General features: G+C 44.3%; 1 protein-coding gene across 1 annotated transcript in view; it reads left to right on the top strand.

The window, feature by feature from the left end:
• Nucleotides 1–17,740, top strand: part of CEP162 (centrosomal protein 162) — a 332,984-nt gene that overhangs the window by 138,580 nt on the left and 176,664 nt on the right. The window contains exon 4 of the mRNA XM_082249677.1: nucleotides 12,120–12,306. Within this exon, the coding sequence (XP_082105803.1) occupies nucleotides 12,120–12,306 (187 nt within the window). The remainder of the gene's footprint in view (nucleotides 1–12,119; nucleotides 12,307–17,740) is intronic.

Genomic DNA, 17,740 nt, shown 5'->3' with positions numbered 1-17,740 from the left:
ACTCACTGCAAGCAAAGTATGTTCCCATGGGCAATAAATTTAAAAGGCTAACAATAAAACCTATGTGGCTCATGACCAAAGTTAACCACTTTACCCCCAGCCCTATTTCGGACACTTTTTGTTCACAAGTTAAAACCAGTATTTTTTCCTAGAAAACTACTTAGAACCCCCAAACATTATATATATTTTTTTAGCAAAGACTCTGGAGAATAAAATGTCGGTCATTGCAAAAATTTTTGTCACGCGGTATTTGCGCAGCGGTCTTTAAAACGCCATTTTTTTGGAAAAAATTTGAAAAATCACATTTCACTGCATTTAAAAAATACTAAACAGTAAAGTTAGCCCATTTTTTTTGTATATTGTGAAAGATGATGTTACGCTGAGTAAATAGATACCAAACATGTTACGGTTTAAAATTGCGCCCCCCCGTGGGATGGCGACAAACTACGGTCAATAGAGATCTCAATCTGCGACGCTTTAAATTTATTTAACGGTTACCAGTTTAGTGGTAGAGTGTAGCTCTTTTTTTTAATTATTGCCCACGCTCTGGCAATCGCGGCGATACCTCACATGTGTGGTTTGAACAGCGATTTCATTTGCGGCTCGACTTGCATATACGTTTTTTTTTTGTGCGCGAGCTAACGGTGACGGGGGCGGCTAAATTTTTTTTTTTTTTTCCTATTTATTTTTTCTTTTTTTTAACTTTATTACAGGTTTTTTAAAAAAAAAAAAAAATCTGATCACTTTTATTGCTGTCACAAGCAATGTAAACATCCCTTGTGACACCAATATGTGTGACAGGTACACTTTATGGAGGGATCGAGGGTCTAAAAGACCCTAGACCCCTCCACTACACTTCCCTGTATGCAAAACGCTGAAAATGGCATTTTTGCATACAGCCGTTTTTCAAATCTGCCGCCTTTTGCAGCACAGTAACCCGGATGTGACGTCATGGACGCCGCCTCCGGGTTACGTCATCGGAGACCCGATCGATGCCGTTTCTGGCATTCATCGGGACTCCATCCAGCCGGCGGACGCGGTGGGACGGGAGCCCCGAGCAAAGCCGCGGAAGGCGGTGGGAGGGGGGGGACGTCCCCTCCCGCCCCCCCGGGTAACGATCGAGCGGCTTCCGAGCCGCATCGATCGTTACCGACGGAAAGCCGACCGTCGGCTTCAAACAACGGTACCGGGATGATGCCTCTAGCTAGAGGCATCATCCCGGTATAACCACTCAAAGTCAGCCGACGTAGATCTACGTGGCTGGTCGTTAAGTGGTTAAAAAAGCTATAAAATAATAAGAAAAGAGCTTTTAAAAAAAATATAAAAATAAAGGAACACTAGCATTGTTTAATTGTTATAAAGAATATAACAAAATATGTAAAAAGAAAATCAAGGATGCAAAAATTCAAAATGAACGACCGATTGCAAAAGATAGGACAAACCCCCAAAAATTCTTAAAATATATCAATACTAAAAAGGTTAGATGTGAGCATGTAGGCCCTTTACAAAATAATCTGGAGTTGGTGACTTGGGGACAAAGAGAAGGCAAATGTTTTAAATACTTTCTTCAGCTTTGTGTATACAAAGGAGCATCCTAAAAGAATTGAGCTCTGTAAATACAAAGGTTTTGTTTCTAATCTTCAGGGACTCGTTAAGGACTGGAATAGTACCACTGTATTGGCGTGGGGCCAATGTGGTGCCTATATTTAAAAAGGGATCAAAGTCTTTGCCAAGTAGCTATAGACCTGTTAGTTTAACTTCTATAGTTGGAGAGATACTGGAGAGTTTAATAAAAGACCACATAGATGAGTTCTTGCTGGAAAAAAATATTTTAAAGCAGTAGTATACTCCGCTTTTTAATTTTAACCTACTGGTAAGCCTATAAAAAGGCTTACCTGTAGGTAAAATTAATATCTCCTAAACCTGCATGGTTTGGGAGATATTCACCCTGCATGCAGCCTCTGACACCAGCTCCCACAGCGGTGTCTAGCCGACCATGTGGGGACTTAGTTCTTAGGTAAGTATTTAATAATGTGCTAGTATGGGATGCATACCAGTACATTATGGCATTGTCCTGCAGGGGTTTTTGGGGGTTTTTTTTGTTTTTGTTTTTTTACACGGGATACAACTGCTTTAAGCAACAGACAGCAGGGATTCATGAAAGACAGAAGTTTTCAAAAAAATCTGATTTCTTTTTATGAGGAGGTAAGTAAAACCTTGGACAGAGTGGTGGCTGTGGATGAAGTATACTTGGATTTTGCAAAAGCGTTTGACACCATTCCCCACACACGACTAATGTGTAAGGTAAAGTCTATAGGCTTGGAAAGATCAGTTTGTAAATGGATAAAAGTAGGCTTAAATATAGAATTCAGAGAGTAGTGGTTAATGATTCTTACTCTGAATGGTCTAAGGTTATCAGTGGTGTACCCCAAGGTTCAGTTTTGGGACCTTTACTTTTTAATATCTTTATAAATGATATAGGGTCTGGAATTAGGGATTAAGAGTACCATTTCAGTATTTGCAGATAACACCAAGCTTTGCAGTGGAATAACTTCCTTACAGGATGTCTTCAACTTACAAGCCGACCTCAATGCACTGTTTCATTGGGCAACTATGTGGCAAATGAGGTTTAATTTTGAAAATTGTAAAGATATGCACTTGGGGGCTAAGAATATGCATGAGCATGCATGCATCATACATACTAGGGGGAGTTGAACTGGGGGAATCCATAGCGGAGAAGGATCTGGGTGTTCTGGCAAGTTGCTGTTTCCACGTCGTAGACATGGGCCCTCCTTCTCAGCTCATAAGAAGATGTTTTTTTGTCCCTCAGGGTCGACTGACAAGGGATCGGAGCCCTTCGGGGGCCTACTCTGGAGGAACCAAGCGAACTTGGTCTGGCAAATCAAGAATGGGCTTCTCCAAACCAGCAGACAAGGCCCCTTCAGCATGAAGGTGCGCCCTCACCCGTAACTGGGGTGGGGGGGGGGCATCTTTTCTGGTTCCCAGACCTGTGGACTCACCTGGTACAAGTCAGGTGGGTCTATGAGGTAATTTGGTCCGGCTACAAGATAAGTTTCGTTCTTTCCCTCCGGTAAGGTCCTTCCTTCCAACGTGCGACTATCCCCGGTCCGCTCTTTTTGGGGCGGTGTAAGACCTTTTACTTTAAAGGGTGATGGTCCCAGTCCTGACTTCAGAACATTTTCAGAGGTTTTACTCAAGCTTGTTTACAGTCTCCAGGAAGGAAGACAATGTGCGTCTAATTCTGGACCTGTAGAAGTTGAGCGGAGTCTGTTCACATGGTGGTGGCTTCCCTGCATCAGGGGGATTTTTCTTGCCTCTATCAACATCAAGGATGCTTACCTTCACATCCCAGTATGTGTCGGTATCTAGCGCTTCCTCCACTTTGCCATTGGAGAGGAGCATTATCAGTTTGTGGAGTTATCCTTTGCTCTCGCTTCTGCTCCTTGGGTCTTCATAAAAGTGTTGGCTCCAGTGCTAGCATTGTTACGCCAATAGGGGATCGGTGCCAGCTGTTGCAACCAACCAATACAATATATCTGCCCTCGTACATATCCATAGCAAGGCTAAATGATGCCTACATTATTGTAAGTTTATTTCTATTATTCATATCCAAACAAAGGAACGTATTACACTATCTTTGGATCCTCTCTCTTCCCTTCTATGAGCCATAGCTTTGGCAAGGACGTTTAGGTATAGCACCTGGTCTCACTTACCAGTAAAGCCTGCCAGACTCACACACTATATGGCTAAGGGGTCCACGATTTCTGGTAGTGGGTTTGCTGCTGGGGAGTGAAACACTGAGCACTACATGGGATATCCTACAATTTCAACACTTTGGCACGGAAGCACTTTATTTTGCGGATTATAAAGGAGTCTTCACTGGTTACATGCTTGTCACTTTATGAACTTATTTTTCAGCACGCAAGCACTTTTTTTTTTCTTTCCCCTTCTCTTTTTTTAATTGAGGACTTTCTCTGGCTACTTTCTTGCTCTTAAACGTTATGTTATTTGCACATTGGATGTATCATATTTTTGCACTACATGGATCTACCATCAGGTCCATAAATATTGGGACATCGGCAGAATTCTAATCTTTTTGGCTCTATAATGGATTTGAAATGAAACAAACAAGATGTGCTTTAACTGCAGACTTTCAGCTTCAATTTGAGGGTATTTTCATCCAAATCAGATGAAAGGTGTATGAATTTCATCAGTTTGTATATGTGCCTCCCACTTTTTAAGGGACCAAAAGCAATGGGACAATTGGCTGCTCAGCTGTTCCATGGTCAGGTGTGTGTTATTCCCTCATTATCCCATTTACAAGAAGCAGATAAAAGGTCCAGAGTTAATTTCAAGTGTGCTATTTGCATTTAGAATCTGTTGCTGTCAACTCTCAATATGAGATCCAAAGAGCTGTCCCTATCGGTGAAGCAAGCCATCATTAGGCTAAAAAAAACAAAACAAACCCATCAGAGAGAAAGCAAAAACATTAGGTGTGGCCAAATCAACAGTTTATAACATCCTTAAAAAGAAAGAACGCACCCGTGAGCTCAGCAACACGAAAAGACCTGGAAGACCACGGAAAACAACAGTGGTGGATGACCAAAGAATTATTTCCCTGATGAAGAAAACACCCTTTACAACAGTTGGCCAGATCAAGAACACTCTCCAGGAGGTAGGTGTATGTGTGTCAAAGTCAACAATCAAGAGAAGACTTCACCAGAGTGAATACAGAGGGTTCACCACAAGATGTAAACCATTGGTGAGCCTTAAAAACAGGAAGGCTAGATTAGAGTTTGCCAAACAACATCTAAAAAAGCCTTCACAGTTCTGGAACAACATCCTATGGACAGATGAGACCAAGATCAACTTGAACCAGAGGGATGGGAAGAGAAGAGTATGGAGAAGGAAAGGAACTGCTCATGATCCAAAGCATACCACCTCATCAGTGAAGCATGGTGGTGGTAGTGTTATGGTGTGGGCATGTATGGCTGCCAATGGAGCTGGTTCTCTTGTATTTATTGATGATGTGACTGCTGACAAAGCAGCAGGATGAATTCTGAAGTGTTTCGGGCAATATTATCTGCTCATATTCTGCCACTTGCTTCTGAACTTATTGGACGGCGCTTCACAGTGCAGATAGACAATGACCCGAATCATACTGCGAAAGCAACCAAAGAGTTTTTTAAGGGAAAGAAGTGGAATTTTTTATGCAATGGCCAAGTCAATCACCTGACCTGAATCTGATTAAGCATGCATTTCACTTGCTGAAGACAAAACTGAAAGGAAAATGCCCCAAGAACAAGCAGGAACTGAAGACAGTTGTAGTAGATGCCTGGTGGGGTAGCATGGTACTCACCGGTCCAGTATCACCAGGGTTGAAACTAGGGATGCACCGAATAATCGGCGGCTGAACATTATTCGTCCGAAAATAGAAAAAATGGCACTTTCGGTGTTCGGCCGAATAAGTCAAAAGGCCGAATAATTTTGTGCCGAATAATAGGGCTGAACGATAGTCGATATGATAGCGACTATCGTTTTGTGGCCGTAGGCGATATTCATATCGCCGAGGTCACGATATTTACAGGGGGAAGGGACTCTGAGGAGGACAGGAGGACTCACAGACTTCCGTGTTAGGCAGGGGAAGCCGGGACACTTCAGCGGTGAGCATACATACATTACTCACTCGTGCACTGCAGCCCGCCCCACACATTCAGTGAGTCTTACTCTCCTCCCTAGTTTTTTCAATGGCACATTCAGGAAGCCAATCACGCCGTGATTAGCTGCACAGCGAACCAATCACGCGTGCCTGCACACCTGATTGGTTCCGCTGTGCCGCTACTCACGGCGTGATTGGCTTCCTGAATGTGCCATTGAAAAAACTAGGGAGGAGAGTGAGACTCACTGAATGTGTGGGGCGGGCTGCAGTGCACGAGTGAGTAATGTATGTATGCGGCTGTGCTCCTTTCCAGGCTACTACTAGTCCACCTCCAGCCTCCTACTACCACCACTATGAGAGACTGTCTGTCACTGTATAATCTGATCGAGTCCACACTGACACTGACTGACTGTCACTGAGTAATTGATGTTACCACATTAACCCTGACCTGCCCAGTGCCCTGTATCTGCAATTAAAATTTACAAGGCTGCCTGCATGCTTCCTGATTTCCATTCCCAGCATCCTTCCCAATCCCTACAGTGTCACTAACATTAACCCTATGGTACAAGGCTGCAGTGTGCACTGAATCCCATTCCCTACAGTAACATTTAGGGAGAGAGAGAGACATGAGAGGACAAGAGAGAGAGAGAGACATGAGAGGACAAGAGAGAGAGAGAGAGTGAGAGGACAAGAGAGAGAGAGAGAGACACGAGAGGACAAGAGAGAGGACAAAAAATTGGCAAAATAAATGGAAAAAATGCAAAACACCGCGTTCAGTATTCGGCCTTCGGCCTTCGGCCAAACATTTTATTATTATTCGGCTTCGGCCAAGAATTTCATTTCGGTGCATCCCTAGTTGAAACCAAGCGTCTGGTGATGTCTATGCATTCCAGATTTCAGGCTGTAATTGACTGCAAAGGATTTGCAACCAAGTATTAAAAAGTGAAAATTTGATTTATGATTGTTAATCTGTCCCATGGTCCCTTAAAAAGTGGGAGACGCATATACAAACTGTTGTAAAATTCCTACACCGTTCACCTGATTTGGATGTAAATACCCTCAAATTAAAGCTGAATGTCTGCATTTAAACCACATTGTGTTTGTTTCATTTCAAATCATGTCAAATCAATTGTGGTGGTGTATAGAGCCAAAAAGATTAGAATTGTGTCGATGCCCCAATATTTATCGACCTGACTGTATGTGAGGTGGATCTATTATATTTGTTTATGCACTTCAGCACTTTAGGTTTTTAGGCATTTTTGGTGTATTTTTGCATCCATTTGTGAGGTTTGTTATTGTTTTTGGGTTTGCACTTCCTAAGTTTACAAATGGGGGATTGCAGTACTGGGCTACTTGAAGTTGTAATTCTTCTGACACTGCTTATAACAGAACTGACTACCTATAGCAGAGAGAGGGAGTATATCCCTTGGGACTGCCCATAGGTGTAGCCAGACTTTTTTTTTAGCCTAGTGTCCTACTCCTTTAGGGGGCAGTATAACCCAATGGATAAGAAGATCAGGAGTGGTGTATGTCAGTGAACATCAGAGAAATGGATTTTAGGTAAGTCAAAAATTCAATTTTTAAATAAGTCTCTCAGCTGATCAGTACTACAAGACATTGTGACAGCAACTCGGGTACACAGTACAGAAATCAGTTTTCAAACTGAGTGCAGGTTTAAGATTGTATAACCGAGGACAGGCACACAGCACTGAACAATGTTAGGACATTTGAGAAACTCAGCTCTATTATCCTTTACAGCCAAGGAGCTGCCATCTTAGCCTCTGTGTGATCTGCAGTTACCATGTTGCTGCACATGGGATCAGTTATGATATCAGCCAATTAATGGCTTGAAAGTTTGGCTGAGAGCACAAGCAGCTGTGAAAGTTATCATTCCCGGCATTAGGAATATGTTGCTCTCTAGTACCTCTAAATGCTATTCTGCTTTCTTTTGATTGTCAGCTATTGGTTTCTAGTTACTGTTCCATTTTTCTCTGAATGCAAAAAATTACTTTATGTACAATTAAAGCAAAATAGTATGTACACAGACTAGAAACAAGAGGAAGCCGTAGGGAATTTCTACCCATGTGATCTCGTCTACAGACAAGTTTTATAAACCTGTGATACTTATATCCTACTTTTCATACAGTAACTAGGATACACAGAGGTTCATTTACTAAAGGAAAATATACTGTTCACTACAAGTGCACTTGGATGTGCAGTTGCCCTTGATCTGACAGGAAAATGTGAAATGTGATGAAGCTCTACTGATTTCTATCATCCAATCTTGTGCAGGCAAAAATGCTGTTTTTTTATTTTTCTTGCATGTCCCCCTCAGATCTAGAGCAACTACACTTGCAGCACACTTGAGGTGCCCTTGCAGGTGCACTTGCAGTGCACAGACTGTTTACCTTTAGCAAATCATCCCTAACGTATAGTTAGTCTGGACAAAAATATTTGTTTCAAATGCCGCAAAGATGTAGTCTTTATCTGGAGTTGCCTTAAGCACTTAAGCCCCGGGAAATTTTACCCCCTTCCTGACCAGGGCCTATTTTGTGATTCGGCACTGCGTGACTTTATTGGACAATTGCGCGGCCGTGCGACGCTGTACCCAAATGAAATTGACATCCTTTTTTTCCCACAAACAGAGCTTTCTTTTGGTGGTATTTGATCACCTGTGCGATTTTTTGATCATGCGCTGTAAACAAAAAGACAGCGACAATTTTGCAAAAATAACAATATTTTTCACATTTTTTTATATGAATTCCCCAAAAAAAATGTAAAAATCAAAATTTTTTAACATTTTAGGCCAATTTGTTTTCTGCTATATATGTTTGGTAAAAAAAAATCGCAATAAGCGTACTTTGATTGGTTTGCGCAAAAGTTATTGCGTTTACTAACTAAGGGAAAGATTTTTGTCTTTTTTTTTTTTTTTAACGGGTAATGGCGGTGATCTGCGTTTTTTTTTTTTTTTTGCGGGACTGCGACATTGCGGCGGACAGATCGGACCATTGACTGACATTTTTGACACTTTTTGGAGTACCAGTGACATTACTACAGTAATCAGTGCTAAAAAATATGCACTGTTACTATAAAAATGACACTGGCAGGGAAGGGGTTAACTTTATTGGAGAAGGAGGGGTTAAGTGTGTCCCTAGGGGCGTGTTTTTAACTGTGAAGGGATGTGGCTGTTTGTTTAACAGAGAAATACGATCCTGCATAGCAGGACCGTATGGTCTCTGTTCTTACACAGGGGAGAATGACAGGTGGCTTTGTTTACATTAGCCGCCTGCCTTTCTCCCTCTCCACCCGGCGGACATCAGGTTCGCCCCCTAGAGCCTCACAGGCTAGTGACGTACCCCTACGTCACTTTGCATGTGAGGGGCTGACTGCTGCCGTATATAGTCGTGCGGCAGTCGGCAAGAGGTTAAGCTTCAATCCTTGTGGTCAAGGGTAAAGTTGTTAATGTTTAAACTCTGATTTTGTTGGAGGTACCAATAAATATAGCCTTATCGATAATTTTGCATTTTTGTTCTCTTGGGTGATTGTGTAGGCAGGGCCCCAGTGAAATACATTGCCCAGGGGCCTATAATGCTCTTAAGATTGCACTAACATTTGCTTAACTGATATCCTACACATAGACTATGGGGTTGATTTAATAAAGGTAAATACCGGTATACTGCGGACGTTGCAGGTGCAGTTATACTCATTTTTCCCAGAGCTTAGTAAGTGTGGTAATTTTGGTCATTTTGTAAAGAATACCTAATCGGGTGCAAGGAAAAAAAAAAAAAGACTGCATTTTTGTTTGCACATGATTGAATGATGGAAATCAACAGAACTTCACTGCATTCATCAGCTGTGGGGAAAATGAGTGCAACTGTACTTTCAACATGTATAGTATATTTGCCTTTAGTAAATCAACCCCTATTTTTTACATTCCTGGCTATGTTTCTTTATTTGGTTTCTCTCCTTCTTAGGATTTACTACTATTGTTCTAATTATCAGAACACTTCTATGCTGTATACAAAGAAAGTTGGAGTGTTTAGCTGTTTTGTATTGTTTAATTATTTATGACTGTGTTTTTATTGTTTGCTGTATTTGTTTACAAAACCAATAAAAAAAAATAATGTATAATTTATGCTCCTAGAACACCTGATGGTGCTCCTTGCATGTTGGGCCTCTGTATGTGGCTATGCTGTGACAAAGTCTCACATATGTGGCATCGCCATACTCAGGAAGAGTAGCAGACTGTATTTTGGGGTCTCATTTTTGCTATATACATGCTATGTGTTAGAAATATCTTATAAATTGACAACTTTTGTTAAAAAAAACAATGCGTTTTCATTTTCTTTCCACATTTTCCAAAAACTTGTGGAAAAAAATGACATGTTCAAAAGACTCATTATGCCTCATAAAATATACATTGGGGTTTTTGCTTTCCAAAATGGAGTCATTTTGTGGGTAATTCCCCTGTCCCTGTGTTCCAGGGCCTTCAAAAGTGTGATTGGTTGTAATGAAATTAAATGTGTAATTTATGTTCCTAGAATACCTGAGGGTGCTCCTTGCATGTTGGGCCTCTGTGTTTGGTTATGCTGTGACAAAGTCCCACATATGTGTTATCGCCATACTCAGGAGGAGTATTTGGGGGTGTAATTTTTGCTATGTACATGCTATGTGTTAGAAATATCTTATAAATTTACAACTTTGTGTAAAAAAAAAAAAGTTTTCATTTTCTTTCCACATTTTCCAAAAACTTGTGGAAAAAAATGACATGTTCAAAAGACTCATTATGCCTCCGAATATACGTTGGAGTGTTTGCTTTCCAAAATGGGCTCATTTTCTGGGTAAATCCATTGTCCTGATGCTCCAGGGCCGTCAAAAGTGTGATAGGTCGTTAGGAAATTATATATGTAATTTATGCTCCTAGAACACCTGACGGTGCTCTTTGAATGTTGGGCCTTTGTGTGTGGCCAGGCTGTGTAAAAGTCTCACACATGTGGTATTGCCATACTCAGGAGGAGTAGCAGAATGTATTTTGGGGTGTAATTGCAATTATGCATATACTGTGTGTGAGAAATAACTTGTTATTATGACAGTTTTGTGTAAAAAAACAAAACAAAAAAATTGCTTCTTCATTTTCCCAAGAATTGTGGGGAAAAAATTACAACTTCAAAAAAACTCACCATGCCTCTTATTAAATACCCTGGAATGTCTACTTTCCAAAAAGGGGTCATTTGGGGGGTATTTGTACTGTCCTGACATGTCAGGGCCTCAAGAAATTAGATAGGCCGTCGGTACATCAGGTGTGATTAATTTTCATTGATTGGCGCCATAGTTTGTAGACTCTATAAGGGCTCTTTCACACGGTCCGCCTCCGTAGGCGGATCCGTGCTGCTCAGCGGGGATCGATCTGCCGATCCCCGCTGAGCCGGCAGATGACAGCTCTGTCTCCGCTTGCAGTGCGGAGAGGGAGGTGTCATAGCTCCCGCTGCTCTCTATGGGGGATCGGATGAGAGCGGCCCGTCTGTCCGCTCTCATCTGATCCGATCCCTGAACAGATGGAAAAATAGGGTTTCCATCCGTCCGGATTTCAAGGACAGGATCGGATATGGATGGCAGCGGGTGTCAGCGGACATGTCTCCACTGCCCCATAGGGCTGCATGGAGGATCCGATCAGATCCCCCTAAAAACCTGACAGGCTGATCTGATCGGATCGCCCGTGTGAAAGAGCCCTAACTTTCACACAGACTAAATAATAACCACTAATTTGGGTTATTTTTACCGAAGATATGTAGTATAAATTTTGGCCCAAATTTATGAAAAAAAATTACTTATTTGCAAAATTTTATAGTAGAAACTAAACCAAAATGTTGTTTTTTTTTTTTTTTTCCCCAAAATTTTCGCTCTTTTTTCACTTATATCGCAAAAAATAAAAAACCCAGTGGTGATTAAATACTACCAAAAGAAATCTCTATTTGTGTGAAAAAATGATAAAAAATTTGATTGAGTACAGCGTTGCATGACCGAGTAATTATCATTCAAAGTGTGAGAGCGCTGAGGGCTGAAAATTTGGTCTGGGGAGGAAGGGGGTGTAACTGCTCTGTATGGAAGTGGTTAAAAAAAATAACCCTTTCAAAAGCAGGGTGGTGTGTATGTGTCGTAGTTAAATTTTTTTTGTTTTTTTTTTTCTTTGAATGTTACTAACTTCTAGATTTATATCTATTAAAGTCAGGTCACAGTGATTTGAAAAGCTATTTTATCTGTCAGCTTGTCATATATAATTCCATAGCAACTAGAAACATTTCGTACATTTTAAAAAGTGGACGAGGCAGTAGAACATTGTTAACGAGGAAAGAAAGATAATTTCATAAAAGCAACAAATATAGTGTAAACTGAAATATTCTGATGGTGGAGATAATTTGAAATTTGTATTATTCTTTAGAATCCGTTATGGCCTACGGGCCTAATCAAAGTACTCATGGAGTTGGCTTGGACACTTTAGAAGAGCAAGAAGAAAAGGAGAGATTTTTTGCTAAGCTTGAGAATGGAGCTTCATCTACTATTGATTATTCCAGATTAAATAAGGAGCTGGACTCTACAGATTCAACAAAGCTTACAGCCCTAATATGGTAATGTATTCTGCTCAACGGTTGTCAATTTGCAAATTAAACAGTAAGAAAATGCCATAACATTATGCATCCTGAATCCATAGGGCCCTATACGTCAGCACCACTTGGTACAGCATTCATCCACACCATATTTCAACCTGTCTTACATTTTTACAGGCTGCAGGCAGCCTGTCAAAAACCCGCAAGAAGCTATTGTACATCTGCCCTTGTTAACCTCTCCTGAAGATGCTGCCTGCCTTTCTCTGGCAACTGTTTCCATTTACAAGAAAGCAAAAAAGAATTGGGTAAAAATGGTACACCCGTGTGTATGAGCCCAAAGATTGTAAGTGCCTTGTAGGGCAGGGACTGATATAAATGCACAATATGTAAATCGCTGTATAAAATTGTCAGCGCTCTGATGTATAAATCTTTTATTTCTCTATCGTTCATTGGCAGACACAGCTCCTGATCTTCTTAACCATTGGGTTATACTGCCCCCTACAGGAGTAGGACACTAGGCAGAAAAAAAGCTTGACTACTCTAAGCTCTCAGCTATAGGCACTCAGTTTTTTCTGCCTAGTCAGGAGTAACAACCTAGTTCCTTGCTGGGATCTTCGGTCCTGGAAATTTTTTTCCTTTTTTAATGGATTTTTCTATTTTTCCTGTAAGAATCTACAATCAACTGCTGGACTGGGTGATGAGCTGGATATTTTTAAAATCCAGTGGTCACCCCAGTCTGGCCAGCGAGCACGGGCAGGCCTCGGCTTAGTGCTAGGTCAGCCAGGACATAGCCACACTGGACTGGGGCTGGCCTGCGAGTTAAACGTCTCGTGAGGTTGACCTGGCCTCGGCCTGAGTTGCAGCGTTCCTCTTGGCCCTATAGCCCCCCCCCCATTTAGATGGAGAGGAGGTTCTGTCTGGAGCGGTGCCCACCCTGTTCCTGGTATGGTATGTAGCTGCCCCCCCTCTACCCCTAGAGGGTTTTGGGGTGGACGTGGGCCCCTCCCTGGGATGGTCAGACCCCCAGGGTCTCCTTCCCATGCAGTGTCCCCCCCTCTCTCGGTGGTCCCTGCAGGCACTTTGCCCCTCATCTGCCTACCCCCTCTTCCCCATGGGATGGCCATACCACCTTTTCAGGTTGCTCTGGGGTGCTGAGCTTGCAGTGGGGGGTGCTGAGCTGGTGATCAGACAATCTGCTTTTGGGAGGAGCTTTACCTGGTGGGGGCTCCTGCCAGGGACTCCCTTCCTGCTGGTGTAATTTTCAGGGTTCTTGGGACCCCTCCTGGACTCCCGGGAGCCGTGTGGTGCCACCATTTTTTTTTGTAGCCTGTGTGGTGTAGTTTCGGCAGCCATGTTTGTGTAGCCTCGGTGGCCATTTTCTAGTGGTTTCTCATTGCTAATAGCGGCAGCCATGATGGTGAAGCATATATGGGTGGAGATTTTGGCGATGGTAGCCCCTCCTTATCCCCTGGTCTTCTGCATCTTTCTCTTCCTGATCAACTCATGTGTGTGCAGATAGCCTTGTGCTGCAGTGCCTGATCGGTGGGTGCTGAGTCTGATGGGGTCCTGTCCCCTCTGTTATAGGATCAGTTGGTGCTCTGTGCCTGGCGACCTGTGGTGCTGCCAGCGCAGTGGGGGTGGCCCTAGCACGTTTTTTTTTACTTTTCTTTTTGTCTGGGTCCCCCTTTGTCTGGGTCCCCCTTTTTCAATCATGGAGTCCCTGGAGCACATTTCCCCACCGGATCCCCTCTCAGAGGCTGCCGGGTCCCAACAATCTCTTACTGCACTGACGGCGGTCCTGGAGTCTTTGGTGTCCAAGGTGTATTTGGTCTTGGGGAAACGGGCTAGCAAAAAGTGTCCCCTGCCTTCACCTGCTCAATTTGTCTCATCAGATCCTGAGTCCGATTCGGCCGTCGCGGACGGGAGTCACTCTGCTGGGTCTGTCTCCACACACCCTGATTTCTCAGATAGTGAGGATGATTCCTCTGCTCCTGTAGCCACGCATGAAAAGGCGCTGGTGGGTGCTCTGATTGTATCTGTGCATGAGGCTTGAAAAATGGTAGATGCGGCTGATGCTGCATCGGAGGCATCAGTTCCTTTTGGCACCCACAAGCCCTCCAGAGTGGCAAGGGTGTTCACCTTTCCTGCTTACTTTAACAAAATTGTCGCTAAACAGTGGGCTTGTCCAAAACGCCCCCTTGTGATCCCTAAGCGTTTTGCTATGCGGTGCCCTTATGAGAACTCCCTGTTTAAAAAGTGGACTGTCCCACCTGTGGTGGACTCTCCAGTTTCTAGGTTAAACAAAGCAACCATGATTCCGATTGAGGAGTCCTCGGACTTTAAGGACCTGGCTGACAGAAAAGCAAAGGCTGTGGCCCGCCATATGTCCACTGTTGCTTGTTCGGCACTTAGGCCGGTTTTTACTCTTGCCCTGGTGTCACAAACTCTGACCCAGTGGGCCAGGTTTTTACGCCGGGGCCTGGAGGGGGAGCAGCTTCCCCCTGCCTTTGTTGAGCTGGCAAGCCAGTTGGTCCAGAGGCTGCAGTTTGTCTGTGATGCCCCTTTTGGATGCGGCTCCTCTGATTGTGATGCTGTCTGTCTCAGCAGAGGTCCTTAGGCGTATTATTTGGCTTAAATGCTGGTCTGCGGGCCAGACTTCTAAGAAGGTCTTATCTGATCTCCTCTTCCTAGGGGATCGCCTGTTTTGAACTTCCCAGAATTACATCATTAAGGGTCTCACAGGAGGGAAAAGTTCCCTTTCTTCCGCAGGCTAGTAAGGTCAAGGAGCCCCATCGTAGACGCGGCCCATCCTTCTTTGCTCATAAGAAGTTTTTTTCATCTCTCCGGGTCTCAAGGCAAGGGATTGGAACCCTTCAGGGCCTCCTCCGGAGGTTCCAAACAGACCTGGCCTGGCAAGGCGAGAGCTGGCTTCTCCAGACCTGCGGACTAGGCTCCCTCAGCATGAAGGGGCGCCCTTACCCGTATGTGGGGTGGGGGGACATAGTCGTTGGTTTCTGGAACCGTGGACCTCCCCGGTATAGGGCAAGTGGGTCCACAAAGTCATAAGGTCTGGCTATAAGATAGAGTTTCGTTCTTACTCTCCAGAAAGGTTTTTTTTTTTTTTTTCCCTCCAACTTGTCCTTCCAACTCGCACCTGTCCCCAGACCGCTTACGGGGTCTCTTTGGGGCAGTGCAAGACATGCTGAGCCAAGGGGTAATTGTCCCAGGTCCGACTTCTGAACGTTTTCAGGGGTTTTATTTAAACCTGTTTACAGTCCCCAGGAAGGAGGGCAAGGTGCATCCAATTCTGGACCTCAAAGTGCTAAATTGCTTTGTGTGGGTGCAGAAGTTCTGAATAGAGTGCATTCGCACGGTAGTGGCATCCCTGCATCAGGGGGATCTTCTTGCTTCTAGCGACATCAAGGACGCTTACCTTCTCATTCCAATATGTGTTGGTCACCAACCCTTCCTCCGCTTTGCCATGAGAGAGGAGCATTATCATTTTGTGGGGTTACCTTTGGTCTCGCTTCCGCTCCTCGCATCTTCACAAAAGTTTTGGGCCCAGTGCTGGCATTGTTGCATCAGCCGGGCATCGCAGTACTGGGGTACCTGGACAATCTTCTGCTGCGAGCGGAGTCTCCAACTGCTCTGGACAACAACTTGGAGATTACTCTGCGAACTCTGAGGGAGTTTTGTTGGATCCTGAACCTTCAGAAGTCTGCTCTGGTTCTGTCCACAAATCTGGACTCTCTGGGTCTGACTCTGGACTCGGCCTTAGCCAGAGTGTTCCTTCCTCTGAAAAAACTCCAGAAACTGCAGAAGCAATTCAACTTCTGTTGTCCAGCAGACAGTCATCCCTTCGGACTTGCATGCGGGTGCTGGGCCTGATGGTGTCTGTCTTCGAGGCAGTTCTGTTACACACGGGATCTCGGCAAAGAGAGATTCTGGTCAAATGGGACAAGAAACCACAGTCTATAGACAATCTGATCTGGCTGAGCCAGGGTACGAGAGGGTCCCTGATCTGGTGGCTTCATTCTCCGGCTCTTCGCCGGGGAAAATCCTTTCAACCATTGTACTGGACGGTTGTCACCACGGATGCCAACCTGTCCAGGTGGGGAGGCATCCTTGGAAAAGATTCTGCTGAGGGGGTCAGGACACTGGAAGAGTCCAGGCTGCCGATCAATGTACTGGAGCTCCGAGCAATCAGACTTTTCTGGATAATTGGACGTATCGTCTTCAGGGGTGTCCGGTGTGAATTCAATCAGACAATGCCACAGCCGTGGCATATGTCAATCACCAGTAGGGGCACAAGAAATGTCCTGGCGGCTCGGGACATAGCCGGTATTCTAAGGTGGGCAGAACATGTCGTTCCAGCCATCTCTGCTGTACACATCCAAGGGGTGGAACATTGGCAGGCGGATTACCTTAGTCGACAGGCGTTGGACCAGGGGGAATGGTCACTTCATCAGGTGTTTCATCACTTGTGCCTCCAGTGGCGTACTCCCGAGGTGGACCTGTTGGCCTCTTGTCTCAACAGGAAGGTGCAGAGGTTTGTGGCACGGTCTCGGGACCTTCTGACGAATGTCACAGTTGCGCTGGTGGCCCCGTAGGGTCAGTATCGTCTAATTTACGCCTTTCTCCCTCTCAAGCTTCTGCCAAGACTTCTGCGCAGGATCAAGGCAGGAGGGATTTCGGTCATCTTAGTGGTTCCAGACTGGCCTCACCGGTCTTGTTACGCTGATCTGGTACGGCTGGTCGCCGATGTTCCTTGGAGGTTTCCTCTCAGGGAAGATCTGCTGTCCCAAGGGCCAATCTTCCATCCTGCTTTACAGTCGATGGCTTTAACAGGTTGGCTGTTAAAAGCCAGGTTCTGAAAGATAGAGGTTTGTCTGATTTCAGTGATTCCTACACTGTTAAAAGCTAGAAAATCTACCTCTAGGAAGATCTACCATCGTACATGGAAGTCGTACATTGCGTGGTATGAGTCTCTTGGGGTTTATCCTCGCTCCTTTTCGGTAGCTCGGATCTTGACCTTCCTCCAAAAGGGGGTTTAGCAGCACCTGGCCTTGAGTACTATCAAGGGCCAGGTCTAGGCCTTGGTGGTCTTCTTTCAATGACTATTGTCCACACTTTCTTTGGTGCATACTTTTATCCAGGGAGGTCGACACTTGGCTCCTCCGGTGCAGTCTCCATTGCCTCCTTGGGACCTCAATTTGGTGCTTTCAGTCCTTCAGAAACCCCCTTTTGAAAATCTAGCGTGGTTCCTCTGCTTATGTTATCCCAGAAGGTGGCCTTTTTGGTGGCAATCACTTCTGCGCGCAGGGTGCCTGAGCTGGCAGCGTTGTTTCGTCGTTCACCTTACTTGGTGGTTCACAGAGATAATGTGGTTCTTCGCCCCTGTCCGTCGTTCCTTCCAAAGGTTGTCTCTGATTTTCATTTGAATGAAGACATTGTG

The sequence above is a fragment of the Pelophylax lessonae genome (assembly GCF_965119305.1).
Source record: "Pelophylax lessonae genome assembly, chromosome: 3".
NCBI lineage: Eukaryota > Metazoa > Chordata > Amphibia > Anura > Ranidae > Pelophylax > Pelophylax lessonae.
The sequence above is the reverse complement of the archived record's forward strand: the minus strand, read 5'-3'. Positions and strand labels throughout refer to the sequence as shown.